This window comes from Vespula pensylvanica, chromosome 14, assembly GCF_014466175.1.
Source record: "Vespula pensylvanica isolate Volc-1 chromosome 14, ASM1446617v1, whole genome shotgun sequence".
Lineage (NCBI taxonomy): Eukaryota > Metazoa > Arthropoda > Insecta > Hymenoptera > Vespidae > Vespula > Vespula pensylvanica.
The window spans coordinates 4408303-4423572 of NC_057698.1; the positions used below are offsets into that span (position 1 = coordinate 4408303).

A 15270-nucleotide genomic window follows, 5' to 3' on the forward strand; every position below is an offset into this window, starting at 1 on the left:
AGTCGTAAATATTTTTGAAGCAATCTTTAATATAGCAACATAGTCAGTCTTACAATAATAAGCCAAAAATACAATCTATATATCAAGCTAGCGACGAACGGGCGAAAAACGCGTTTCCCTTGCTGAGTGCGTTTCCATCGTTTAGAGAAATTATGGCTGATAAAGGATAATAATCACTCAAGAAAAAAGAAAGCACGTTGATCTTGCCCGTACTATCGCGACGAATTTTACAATTTTACACATAATTATAATGTATCACGTTTGCGAAATCGTAGGTCCTACACTCTCTCTTCGATGTTGCTATCTCTTCCTTTTTTTCTCCCTCTCTTTCTCTCTTGAGATAAAATATAACGCATTACGCCCTATTTAACGAAATTTTCTTAAATAATATAAGACCTATCGCTGATGAACCCCTTATTATTCATATTGAATTTCAAAGGACAAATTATGACTAGAGCATAGCAAATTTTTATGTCCTTGGTACGGATTTTCCTAGAAGGACTATGCTCAACAACAAATTTTATTATATACGTCCTGACGTATCAATTATATTAAAAATAATATCTAGATAAATGAAATGATGCAATTTTTAAAGAATGTCTAAAGAAGGATTTACAAGTGATTCTACGATGAAAATGAAAGCAAATTACCAATAATCAGTTCGGTTATCTGCTTTCAAACGTGTCTCTGCATTTCTAATCAACTACTTTCTATTGTTGATTCTAATTAACTTGCACTCGATTATAATACCGAAGAATTTAAAAAAAAAAAAAAGGGAAGAAAGAAAGAAAAATGAGAAAGAAAATTTTTATCGTTCTTCGGTCGACAAACCAATCGAGCACAAGTCGGAGGATAGATCTTGTTCATAATTCGCGCGTATTTTCAATAAGAATTATAAACGACATCTAACGAGAAGCTTCTAAAGCTTCCGAAACGTTACTACTGCTTTGCTTAGCCCAATCTGAGGACTCGTGACATTCATTAAGTTCTGTCCTAATTACGTTCATCGCATCGCTCACAACAAACATTGCAATCACAATATTACAATTTATTGTTACTCATCGAAATAAGTCCTTTTTTCTTTTTATTCGGGAGGGGTTCCTCAGTGTGCCACTAAACACTTGCATTTTGACGTTCTCTCGTGACATAGAGACCTAAACTCTAAAATCAAATAGGGCGGGAAAAACCATCGATACAAATATATAGATATATTATAATATAATAGAGTTATTTGATTAAACATTTAAAGCCTTACGTAAAATATACAATGTGATGTGTGTATTCCTCATACGTTTTGTTTATGCGATAATATTACATCATGTTATTGTTGGTATTTTCTTTTTCGTATGAATATATCGCGTAACATCGTTGCGTCACGTCGAAACGGATGTAAGATGTGTTCTTCTTCTTACTTTCTTTTTATTTTTATTTATTTTTTTTTTTTTTTTAAAAGACGTCTCAAAATATGCACCCATATTTAAAGTTTCTTAGCTCCTTTTTTTTGTTTCTTTCCTTCTTCTTCTCTTCTTCATTCATAATCGATACACACTTTTTCTCACGAGTAAAGGTAATTGATAATATATAATATACGATGTAATTTTGGACCAAGAGATTTTTTGATACGGCAGTATTGATACTAGAAAAAAATTTTTTTTTTCTTTTTTTTTTTAGTCACTATTACGTTTCCCTATTTCTAGCGATGAAAGTCGAAACAATATCCTCGGTATATAAACTCGTAATTTTTCGATAGCGATTAGTATAATACAGATTATCTCGGTATACAGTGATTAGTATCAAATCCTAGAGCGGAACCAATCGAGTGAAATGGTTCGAAACGCTTCGGAAAGATATGCATTTTTTTGTTTTGTTTTTTTTTTTTTTCCATCAAACATGTTCCTTTTTTTCATTTCGAGTAACATTTCGTCCGAGAAATTCTTCGACGAACCTAATCTTTCTCTTTCTTGGTTTATTTTTTTAACTTTTTTTTTTTTTTTAATTTTTTCCTTTTCTTTTCTTTTCTATTCTTTAATATCATTACGAGGATTTTTTTATTCGTAATAGATCTTACAATAGCAAGTATCCTTACGTAAACATTAAAGGCCGTACGTTTTGTTAAATAAAAGCAAGCTGGTTATAATTTAAAGCTTTCCGGAGAAGCTTCAAAGGATCGACAAATCATACAATTTCATGAACATTCTCGCTGTATACAGATTTTTTTTTCTTTTTCTCGTTCGAAGAAATGTCTTTCTCTCTTTCTCTCTCTCTCTCTCTCTCTCTCTCTCTCTCTCTCTCTCTCTCTCTCTCTCTCTCTCTCTTTCTCTCATTTTGACGAATACGTCGTTCCTTGCACGCTTAACGGCAACAAATTTGTCATTAAATATCTATTTCAAAAATCTACAAGTTTCCTAATTATTCGCTAAATAATGAAAAATTTATTTGAAATTGAAAAATTTGCATAAAATAAAGTATTTTCAACTAACTTGTTTGAATTATCATATATTATTATTATTGCATATTATAAAGCAGTATTTTTCTTTTCATTTTTTTTTCTTTTTTTATCTTATTAAATAGATCGAGAAATTTCTAGCTAGCAAGTAACATTCTGAATAGTAAATCTAAATTAGTATTGATGATACAATACTTGTATTGGTACAAAAACTACACATCCTGACTGATACGAATGAAATTGATGGAAGGCAACTCTAAGACTTCCTTTCCAATACTTTATGAGCGTCTGAGCTCGGATTTATTGATCTGTATTTCTTTTAAAAAACGCAGGCATTTAAAAATTATTATCAAAAATAGGTCGTTGAAAAATCGTTGCAAGAGTTACCACAATTTCTTTGAAAAATGATTTATGTGACTTCTCGTTTTCTTTTTTTTCATTTCCTTTTTTTAACTCTCCAGTAGCAGTCAATTTGATATTTGGTTGCACCAGCAGATATATTTCAAAGATTTCGAGACATTATCAAAATTTAATAATCTTTTGTTTACACATATTCAGATAGTTGTGCACTTTCCTTTATCAATAAATAATCAAGTAGATAATAAGACATAATAAAAGATAAATAAGTTTCTTTTTGTTTGTTTCCTTCTTTACAATACCATGGTCAATATAATAAAATTAGAGCGAAAAAATTGGCATGAATATATAATGTAACTAACTCCGTGTTACTATTTTTTCTTCAATGTAACTTTATATAGGTCTCTCAACAAACCAGAATAAATAAACATATCCCATTAAATTAAAATTATACATAGAAAAACATGTAAAATCAGAATATAAAAACGATATAAAATACAAAAACTGACTACTATATTATTTCATTTGGACAGTCAATAATAGAGATAAGATTAGAATATTTATGTTTCTAATGAATTCCATTTTTATAATTATGAGAGACCTCGAGTATTTTGGTAAGTACGCATAAAATACATTACACGAACATACTAAAATAATCACAGAGATGATTCAGGTTATCAAACCTTTCTCTTAACGAGTAACTAATGGCTACTTTGTGCTGTACGAACTAAACCGTTCGGCCAGTGTTAAAAGATAAAGATAAATATATCTAGCGATTGTAAACTATTAGTGGACCGCGTCAAAATGATATTTCTATTTTTGTTGTTCCCATTTTATACTTTTTTTCCAATATAATTAGGTGATTGTTGACGTTTCTGTATCAATTATTAGCCTTATGAACTTTCAATGTTTAATAGAACAGATATATTAAGCAGTTTTTTTTTTTTTTTTTCTTAAAAAAAAAGAGAAAGAAAAAGAAAAGAAAAAGAAGGAAAAAAGAAAAATATAAAAAATAAAAAAATAATGTAAATAATTTCATATCCGTCACTTCGAACGTAACTTATTAAAAATAACTTATCTAAATTATTATAATGAAAATTGATAATGTCCGACGATTCGTTAACAACTTACATTTACTATCGATCCTTTTCTTTAATCGAGAAAACTTACTCTTTTGTTCCTAAGTCTTGGGTTCGAGAATCATGACCTCCGATTACGTTATATCGTTTCATCAAACTGCATGCAAGTAATATAGAAGTCGAATTAAATTATTTTTTTCTTTTTTTTTTTTCGTCAGACAGTAACAATATGGGTTTCTTGATACATCGGTGAAAGTTCTTGCTTCTCATAAATGACAATTTTTTTTCTTTTTTTTTTTTTCCTTTTTTTTTCTTTTTTTTTTTCCTTTTTTTTATTATGATTAGCTAGAGCCGACAATTCAGCTTGATTCTTTTTCCTTCGAGTCTGAAAAAGTAAGGATATATTTGTATTTACTTGACTATTCCTAATTTATTTTTAAAAAGAATTTACGATTACTTACCACTATCAGACTTATCCTCAGATGTTCCATTTATCAATTCTGGTTCTTTTTTCTTTTCACCTTCCTCAGATTCGACGCTCGATGCTTTCTTCTCTTCTTGATTGGTAGCCTTCTTGTCTTTTGCTTTTCCTTTCGCTGGCGTAGCTGGTTTTGGTTTCGGTTCCAAGCTCGGATCGAGTACAATTTTTCCAATATTCTTTCGATCGTGCATCTTCTGCATTGCTTCGGGCACATCCTCAAGAGCCCATGTTGAATCCATCACAGGCTTTATTTTACCCTCACTCCACAATGAGAATACTTGATTAACAGCTCGACGGACATACGCATGGCCACCATGTTGATACATTAAATGACGAAGATTCAAACCGGACAACGTTTTGTTCTCGTCGAATAACTTTATGGGAGAAACTTTGTCTACCTGCCACCACTATGAAAATAATGCAATATATTAATTAAAAATTCTATCTGTCTACTATTTTAAATCCTAAATCAATTTCAAAAGAAGATATTATTACAAACCGATCGTGCCGCCGAGAAAAAGCTTTTCGTTTCGCCGGTTACGACGTTACTAGAACCATACAGAATATATTTTCCCATAGGTTTCAAGAGAGCATATCCCTTGTTACATTCCTCGCCGCATAAACAATCCAAAACTATATCTACGCCTTCGGATGAAATTCTGAAGAAAACAGCAAATAATACATTTTTTCATTTCTGGCAGTTTTATGATTATTCATCTTATATAAATCCTCTTACTTTCTGACTTCGTTACTATAATCTGTGCCTCTTTCTAGCAAATAATCTATAGTGCCAGATGATTTAAGAGCCTCGTGCTTTGACTTGCTGCAGACACCAAAAATGGTTACATCTTTCACAGTCTTAGCAAGTTGGACTACAGCTTGACCCTAAAATTTAATCATCGTAATCCATTAGATGGGAAACGATTTAATAGATAAAAAATAAAGTTCCGTACTCAGCTCATTTATGTCAAAACTCGACATAAATCAACGAAAGAACAACAGACAGTAAAATTTTAGTAAAGCTGTTTCAGGTTTGTCAACAGAACAAGCATTCATTATTTCCAAGAATCGAGAAGCTCTTCGCATTCTGTTGCTCTCCGCCCTTCTTGAAAATTCGATACCCGACAACCGATGCGAGGAGGAGACAAGCCGAGGCCAAGGGACTTGAGGACGAATGAGCAAAAAAACGATATGAAAAAGAGGGGGGAGAGGGGGAGAGAGAGAGAGAGAGAGAGAGAACCCACAACCCAGAATTTTAAATCTTGCTCTCAATTACGCATCTTTGATCAACCCCATAGAAGCACTCATTAAAAGAAAGGGATAATATTCTTAACGATATTTTAAAACATTGCCAGATTATAAAAAAATTCATTAACAATGATAAAATTATTGCTGTAAATACAGATTATACTGTGATGAAAAAAAAAAAGAAAAAAAATATTTTTGTTAATAATATATAATTGTACATTTGATTAATTCGAAGTTTTATGGACGGAATCTGTTAAACGATTAATAAATGATTTTCAATGTCTCATGTAACTGGAATAAAAGAGAACATATCGTACACGTGGACGGTAAAAGCGTTGTGAAGGAGGCTTAAGGGTAACACGTGGTGTGATAGTGGTAGTGCGGTCTCAGACGGGCGCGGCTCACGACAGTGGTCGATGAGAGAGAAGGGTTGCCTGGCAACCCTCACACCCCGTACGATCTCGACCAGCATCCCCATAGATTTCATCTTCTCGACTTCTAGCAGTACGCGACTACTACTACTACGTTGCCGCCGTAGTTGGCCTCAGGTATAACCTGTTGAATTGTATTGATCCCGACGTTTCTATCCTCTCCTTCCCTAATGTCTAGAGCTAAAAAAGCTAGAAGAGCTGGGGAGAGAGGGAGAGAATTAGACAGATAGAGGATGAGAGGAACTATTGGAATTATAAGGATTAGATTTAATTATATATATTTTATTTTTCTTTTCTTTTAAATATTGGCTTTTATCTTTTAGTTTCTAGTGATTTGTAATTCAAATTAAACAGAAAAATTCAATATAGTTGTACTTTTGCTTACTTCATCAGGCAGAAACTCATTGTCATTGTACTCGGCTAATTGGTGTTTTCCGAAACTTGACAAAGCATATTTAAACACAGCTGATTACGATGATAATGAGAAATACTTACAACGCCACCACCGGCACTGTGTAGCAAAAGCGACTTTCCAGGCGTTAGATTGGCCAGTTCGAAAAGTAAGATGTACGCTACGGTGTAATTCATAGTAGTAGCAGCCGCATCCAAATAACTCATGCCAGGTGGCAATGCAAAAACAGACGTCGCCGGGACGGCTACTAATTCAGCCCATGCTTTATGATCAGGTAATGCAACCACTCTGTCACCCACCTGAAAGAGAGACAGAAATGAAAACAGTTCTGTGTATAATAGCACGATAATCGCGCACGCGCGTGTGTGCGTGGTTATTAAATACTTGGAAATACTTACTTTAAAATTCTCAACTCCTTCGCCAACTTGCTCGATATCTCCAGCACACTCTGATCCCATAATGAAGGGTGTTTTTGGGGGTGAATCGATCGCACCTTGTCGTGCCATTAAATCTTGAAAGTTTAGACCACTGTAACCAAGTACAATTACCCATTGAGATTAGAATAAAGATATTATTATCTCTTTTCAATGAAGTCTCAATAATACATTTATGATTTTCAATAGTTCTGAAATTTATATTAAACATTTATTTACTGTAGTTTATTAGTAGATATATAAAAAAAATAATTGTGGGAGAGGAGGGAGAAAGAGAAAAAGAAAAAGGATAAAGAAGAGCGGATAAGATACTTGAAATAGAAAGCGCTTAAGGCTGGTACTGTCGCATAAACGTGGTACCGTTCGTAGCGGTAATAGTAGTAGTAGTTGTAATAGTAGTAGGGGTACCATGATCGTTTCGCCACGTGAAACACACCACGCTATGGAGTTTCGACAAAGAACGAAGGGTATATCGAAGGCGCCAGGATGCCTAGACCGACGCCTGGCGTCTCACGCAACTTGGACGCTCGCTCCCTATGTCGACGCGACTATTGAACGACTATATGCTTAACGGAAAGATACGCATTGCCAAGGAACTAAATAAATAATGCGACACTTCTGACCGCTTCCACCTCTCTACTCGGAATTAAATTATCATTTTTTTTTTTTTTTCGTACGATCTACATATGTATATACAGGTTTTACTTGCATACGATAAGAATCTCATAATTTCTTGTCATTTTAATAGGATATTGTTCTTTGGTAGAAAAGAAAAAAGATAAGAAAGGAGAAAGTCCAAACGTCCTTGTATTTTGTCGATATGATTTTCGTGACGTAAAGGAAATGTGGTCACACGCGCGCGCGCACACACACTGATGGAAACAAATAAAATAATTGAGTTTTGAGAGCACGCATGATTTAAATTGTCTTTTAACTTTTCTAAGAATTTCATCTCTTATTGTTATTCTATCGAGGAGTTATTGTTAGTCTACCTTTAAAATGGTTTATCTGCCATGGATATCCTCTTCAGAAAAACAATGGACGATCATTTCGTAATTCGTACTTAAAAGAGTCAGTAGATGGTTACAAAAGAACGGAAGCATTCTTCAGCCTAATAAGATAATACGAAGAAGATTTAACATAATGAAATTCCATCCAACGCTTCGACCCAATTGCCATTATCGTTCGCGAACAGATAACCGCGCTAAATTTCAAAGCTACTTACATGACACGAATTTCTCGCGGGTCGTGTGATGGCCGATATGCGAAAATATATTATTGCAAAATGTTTTGGAAAAATAAATATGTAACAATAACAATATATAACTTTTTTTGAATTTGAAGCATTGGAAAGGATTTTCTTCATTTTTAGTGAGAAAACGATTGTATTATAAAGATATGGCGACGACACGACAACGACACGACAATAACGACATTGACGATGACGCATGCACCGCAATGGAGGGTCATAGTTAAACATATCGTTCGTTCCTTTCAATATTCTCTACCAACCCTCGAATGAAACGTTATAAACGAGCTAAATAATTTTCTCGAACTTTAACTTTTAGTACAAATAGAAAATTCTTTTTTCTTTTGATCAAAATTAAAATATCTGTTTTTTTTTTTTTTTAACTCTATGTTGAACTTACGTTGACAAATGTACCATCTCTCATCCACGTGTATAGAAATACAAAAGCATCTTATTTATATCGATCGATCAACGAAGAAGACACTCGGGCGCCAGCGAAGTCATAAAGCGAAATCAAACGCGCGAATCTCGCGTGACTCGAGGAGAGAGAGGGGGAGAGGGGGGAGAGAGAGAGAGAGAGAGACCGACAATTAGGCCCCCAGCAAAAATGTCTGTATATACGCGTGGCTGTTATTATTACGTATGATTCCGTCGGGATTATCTTTGAGGAAAAAAAAATTATTTAATCGATCAAGCCATACCGTCTCTCCAAAAAGTTTTTACAAGAAGTGAATAGATTATTATTAATTGAAGAGTTCTTTGGATCATCTTCATTTTTTATCGAACAAGATCATTTCTCTTCTATCTCTTTATCATTATCTACAATGATTCTCAGGAAAACTGACTCTTTGTTATTATTATTTCTTAGTATACGGGGATCATAAACTCGTATACCAAATGATTAAAGTATCGGTTTTTAAGGTTTACAATTACCTTTCGTTCGAATTATCGAAAAATTGAATTATTAAATATTTTTAAAGATAAAAATGACGTTTCAATGAGTGAAAACATTGTTTGATAACGTTTAGCATCTTCAAGATGTTATATATGTTAACGTGTAGTCGACCGCATAAATGAACTTTGTCGAACTTTTAAATACCAGCCAACCGTCTGTTGTTCTAACTTTCTTATTTATTCTACGTAATATATATATATATATATATATATATATATATATTATGTACACATAGTATATAAACAGGATATACTGACTTTGAAATAAGAATATTTTAACATTCTCCTCTTTTTTGATATACAAATTAACAAGAAGAAAAACAATAAAAGATCGAAAGAAAATGAATATTATGCGATTCGTCGTCTAACATAAATATCGACGATAGCGCAGATGTATTAAAAATAATAAAAATAAAAGCGAAAATACAAAGGAGGTTGGATATAAGAAAGTCGCGATAAGAATTATCGTTCGATATTACGGATTAACCGAGTAGAAAAGATGACAACAAGGATTAATCACTTTGTACGCATATATATATATATATATATATATATATATATATATGTATGTATGTATGTATGTATGTATGTATGTATGTATGTATGTATGTACATATGTATGTACGTACCGTCTACATGCATATAAATATATTTTCATTGTCATTACAAGTACTTATAAATAAGCAGCTTTTCAATAATTATCCTGCCAGAGACTACAGTTAATTATTTATACTGGATATTTAATGAAAAGATCGTTGTTTTATTTTTGCAAAATTTGACTATGAGAAACGTTGGAAAGTTCGATCAGAACAAAGAAAAATCTTTGGCGATAAACGAAGAAATTTTCTCACACGCAAATTTTTTTTCGTGCATACTGTTTACATAAATATGCGTACATATACATACATAAAAAGTCTTGGCCTCCGTAAATACATAATATGGGTAATAATAATTCACGAGCGTGCGATAAATGACCTCGTCCACAGCATCTCGAAGAGTTATCAATTGTTTTCAAACGATTCGGAAGACATCGAGAGAGAGAGAGAGAGAGAGAGAGAGAGAGAGAGAGAGAGAGAGAGAGAGAGAGAGAGAGAGAGAGAGAGAGAGAGAGAGAGAGAGAGAGAGAGACAAAGATGGTGAAAGAAAAAACTGATATAGAATAGTTCTTTCTCACTTTTTATCGCTCTATAAGCGATCTCCGCATTTTATTCTTTCATCGTGTCTATCTATCCTGTGTACCATGTGTTGAAGACATTGAAAACAAAATAGAGACAGTGAAATTAAAGAGAAGGATAACATAATAAATATGATCCTATATAAGTATTTTCAACGATACACAATAAAATGTTTGCTATTGTATTTGAGCGAAATTTTTAAAAAATAAAAGAATAAAAATATAATTTGCAAAATATCGAACACAACATAATATACGGGATGGCGCGACGAAGCAACGCCGTTACGCGGAAAACAAAGAATCGAAACGGTAAGACAGCAGCTGCGCGGCTGAACACGCACGATGTTCTTTTTCTGACTCATATGTCGCGAGTGTAGGTATATATATATATATTGTATATATATGTATAGGTATATATGTAGTTTGTTTCCAACTTCCGAGAGTGGAAGCACTGAGAAAGAGAGAGAGAAAATATACACAGGATGAGTCAGTAACAATCTACTAGACCATTTCGAATAAATTCTTTTTCAAATCATGCATACGTATAATACAAAAATCCATCAATTTTATATCAAACAGATTTCGCTTGGAAAATCATTTCAATACTGAATCAAACGAATAAATAACGAGTCATTTCATTTGGTAATAATATTATTATTGATTAGTCATAATCCTTACATATGTCAATAGAATTATGTGTTTTGGCATATCAATCCGAAAGATTTAGATAAGTTTTTAACATACCCTTTTCCTTTTCATTAAACAACGCGCTCGTATTCAATTGTATATGTGAAGTATAGTCCTTCCTTTTTGGATTAATCATTTTTTAGAGATAATTTAATTGATAAGATCTGAGTCACTTTGCAATATCGAGCATATACGATGCGTAAGAGTGGCTAATATCATTTATTATTAGCAAGAAAAAAAGAGAGAGATAAAAAAGAGGAGTACAATAACGAAGAGGCAAAATAAGAGTATGAAGAGAAAGAGAGAGAGAGAGAGAGAGAGAGAGAGAGAGAGAGAGAGAGAGAGAGAGAGAGAGAGAGAGAGAGAGAGAGAGAGAAAGCGTTCCGTAACCTGCACGATAACCTCAAATAGAAGAACAATTAATTGACTCATGCATGCAGAAACGGAATATCGGAGAATATAAGATACATACTTATATAGAATGGTTCGTTTTATTCGATCTATAGAAACTGAAATTACTTATGATAATACAAGAAATACCAAAATTTTTTTCGAATTTAATTATTCTCTCACGTTCATGATTTCGAATCATTAATAGCAATAATTCTTTTTTCACGTTTTTCCTGATATTTTTCAATCCCATTTACGGATCGATAAAAATGAAATACCCTGTATACGTAGATCCAATATTATTTACGGTATTCGAAAATTTTTTTTCTTCTTCTGACAAAAATTATTGATCCTCTCCTGTATCTATCTAAAGTATTTGTTTCAATATATAATTATTTAGAAATACATTGATCAACCCTCTCTTTTCGTTCCCTCAGTACTGGGTGTGGCGAGAGTAATATCATCGTCGTTGGATATTACTCAAGATAAATCGAAGACGAAGGGGATTTAACGGAAAAATTGCTTGACCTCGTCGTTTATCCCTGTAATGAACATACGTCGCAATAAATACGCTTCGATCGCGTATTTACTCTCACAATGTTATTTATATAAGTATGCGAATCCTTTGAAAGTATTTTATCGGATCACGAAATAAGACCGAATGTACAATGACGACATTTCCGATTAAAATAAAAATATAAAAACGATCAGAAAACGATTTTCTCGAGGTTTGTGTTTTCTAAGAAATATTAATTTTTCTCGTACATTTCTTATCTATATATCTTTCCTTTTTTCTTTTATATTTTCTTTTCTTCGTAAACACCGATGAAAAAGATAATATAATGAGGGGAAAAAAAAAAGAAAACCGTAGAATAGTGTCGCATAACGGAAATGAACGATAGAGACGAAAATCTAATGCAGATAGTAAAATTCGTGTTCTTTCATGAAACTGTCATGGCGTTTCATTAGAAGATTTCTCTTGCGCACGCGTGTGCGTGTATACCGCGTGCGTGCGAAGAGGGGTGCAGGAAGCACGGGTGTGGTTCGATCAATACGGACATCCCATAGATCTATCGGTACACGAGCGCACAATACACACACAGACCTCACACATTTAGTAAGATACGGAGGACCTCCGTCACCCATAGGGTGTTCGAAAATTTGTCTGCCTTTTTTTCACGGGATGATGCCGACTGAAAATTTATCTTTTTAAGAGAAAAACTCGATTTATCCCTTATATATGATATCGATTGATCTAAACGTATTCTCATATACGTATTTACAAGCATATCAATTATGATTATTTGAACAATTTCGATGATCGTTGAATTATGACTGTAAGCAAGATGTTAAAAAAAAAAAAGAGAAAAAATCTGAAAATATATTTGAAACCTCAGATTATTTATTTTATCCTTACGAATTAGAAAGATGAAAGGCTGTATTATGTCTTCGACTTACTTCGGCTTATCAAGTTAATGAGGCTTTAATATCGTATTATGGGAAACTGAACGGATGCCATTCAGCATCCAAGAGTTGTACTGCTCCCTCCGATTTAATATGAGCGAGTACTCCTTAGGATTTTCACTCTGCCTTTCATAAAGTTTTCTCTTTTTTTGCTCCTCTTCCCTCCTGCTCCTTTCATTTCTTTTCAAAAGACTAACCAAGTTTATTTAAGACAGAAAAAAGAAGGAAAAGAAAAAAACATCCTCGACAGTCGACGATACATATACGACGATATAAAAATAAATCATCCCTCTTTTCGAAGATTTCTGTTGAACGTTGAATTCTAACTGAAATTGTAGCCGTGAAATTCAAGAATTAAAACAGCTAGTTGATTTAAAAAATATATATATAATCGGAAATTTCAATGAGTCTTAAAGGGGTTCGGGGAAAGAAGAAAAGACTAGGACGAAATGACATTCGTCGATATGGTAGAAAATTCATACAAATTTATTTTATTCGAGGAGCGTCCATCATACGTTTGGAATCGTCGAAAGGCGGTTGCCGGTGGCGTGGCGTGTCCGGAAGGGCACCGCCATACACACGAATTTATTCGAGCCAGCATCGGCAGCAACGGCATTATGTCTTTCTATAGAGGGGCTATTTTCTCATCAATGCCAATCGCCTTTATGAAACGTGACTCACGCGTGAAAAGGTCCTCTCTCGCACGCCTTTGAATACGGCGTTGACGATCTCCCCGGCCGCGGCAGCGCGTACACCATCGACGGAAAGAGAGAGAGAGAGAGAGAGAGAGAGAAAGAGGGAGAGAGAGAGAGAGCGAGAGAGAGAGAGAGAGAGAGAGAGAGAGAGAGAGAGAGAGAGTGGGTGTGCCACGCTCCCAAGAGCGTATAAGCTTTCGAGAGATAGAAGCCGGCTCCATGGCCAAGGTCAAAGAAACCTCGTACATAGTCACACGACGTGGCTACAAACGCGTTCGATTATCTTTCATCGTTTTTCTATTAAATACGTTAGACAATTCTTAGAGATCCTTCCAAAATTCAAATCGCGATTCGTTACACGATCCAATACGTTTCAAAAATAATACGATCCTCGTCTATTTTCTTATAAAAGTATGAGAAATTATCCGAATAAGATTCGTCGTTTAGAAAATTGAGATCGTTATTTAAATATTATCGAACGTAATCTGAAATCTTATGACGACGATATTATGTCAATGTCCTTGAGCAAAATTTACTCTTCGTTTAAAATGTAAAATTCTTGAACTGACGCGTGAACAAAGGTTTGTGCGAACGAACGATTATGAAGATCTTTCATACATCATAGAGAAATACATACATGAAAATATAGTAAAAAAGAAAATAGATAAAGAAAAATGAACAATAACTTACCATGCCTTGACGCGTATGAGAACTTCTCCTTCGCCAAGGGTGGGTTCGGGCTTTCTCAGAGCTTTCACACTTTTGAGTCCCCCGAAACCGTTGAGCACGATGGCTCGCATATCCTTCGGCTCTGGCGTCGGCTTTTCCTCGCCGTTCTCTCTCGCCTTTTCACCCTCGCCATTCTCCTCGGCCTTTTTCTCTTCCTCCTTCGTTTCCTTAGGTTCTTCTTTTTCCTGCTTTGCGGGCGGTGTTGCCTCCTGTTGCGGGTTTTCACCCTCAGCGTTCGGGCTTGTCTCGTTCTTGTCCTCTGCCATTTTTCTCCTTGTTACTTTCTCTCTTCCAATTTACTACCCTACTGAGAAAGAAGACTCGGATGTTCCTCCTTATTCGTTAAATCTTTCTTTTCTTTTTCGAAAAAAGCGTATCTCGATATATATTCTTTATGAAAGAAAGAGAAAAAGAGAAAGAGAGAGAAAGAGAGAAAGGGTGATAAAGAGTAAGATATATATCTACGCGAAAAGAATACTATTATCCTGCCGGCGCTGTAGGTGTATTAAAAAAAAGACCTATATATTACGCACCAATTAACAAGCGCGCGTTTGCACTCAACGAGAGCCAACGACGTTCTGCGCCGATTTGCGCTACTCCGAAGGAAATGCTTCGTGCGAGTTCGGGCGCCGGGTACGCCGGCCGGCCGGCCGGCTGTCCTGTTTGGCCACCCGGTGACGCGCACGACGTTCGTGTTGCCTAGCAACGCGTCGACCAATTCAAAAGAAGAATTTCCTTCGCCCTATCGAATCCCTTCGCCGAAATGATCGGCCCACATTATTGACCAGTTACATTGCGGCTGACGCCTTTTCTTGCTTCCTTATTGGTTCCTCTTGTTACGGCTAACGCCTCTCTCTGCTTCTTTATTGGTTTCTCGAATTATGTCGCTATTGTCGTATCGTTTTATAACCTTAAACGCTAAAATGTGACGAAAGAAAATTGAAGTGAGAACCACGGAAAAGTAGTTCACAGTCGATTGATAATAATTAGCCTTTGTCAATGCTATGCACGTTATTTTTCAGTCGATGTTCACGTTAAAA

General features: G+C 34.5%; 1 protein-coding gene across 2 annotated transcripts; it reads right to left on the reverse strand.

Moving 5' to 3' along the window:
- Positions 1 to 9: 9 nt before the first annotated feature.
- Positions 10 to 14912, reverse strand: LOC122634336 (synaptic vesicle membrane protein VAT-1 homolog-like). 2 transcript variants are annotated; one of them, XM_043823177.1, is made up of 8 exons: positions 14764 to 14912; positions 14192 to 14534; positions 6853 to 6982; positions 6538 to 6753; positions 5100 to 5248; positions 4863 to 5022; positions 4344 to 4770; positions 10 to 4267 (listed from the first exon to the last, which is right to left on the reverse strand). In XM_043823177.1, exons 2-8 carry the CDS (start codon positions 14494 to 14496, stop codon positions 4242 to 4244), a joined length of 1413 nt encoding a protein of 470 aa, XP_043679112.1. In that variant the 5' UTR covers positions 14497 to 14534; positions 14764 to 14912; the 3' UTR covers positions 10 to 4241. The 2 variants fall into 2 exon arrangements, with proteins under 2 accessions (XP_043679112.1, XP_043679113.1); XM_043823178.1 differs by having other exon boundaries at positions 14192 to 14537; positions 14764 to 14910.
- Positions 14913 to 15270: the final 358 nt, after the last annotated feature.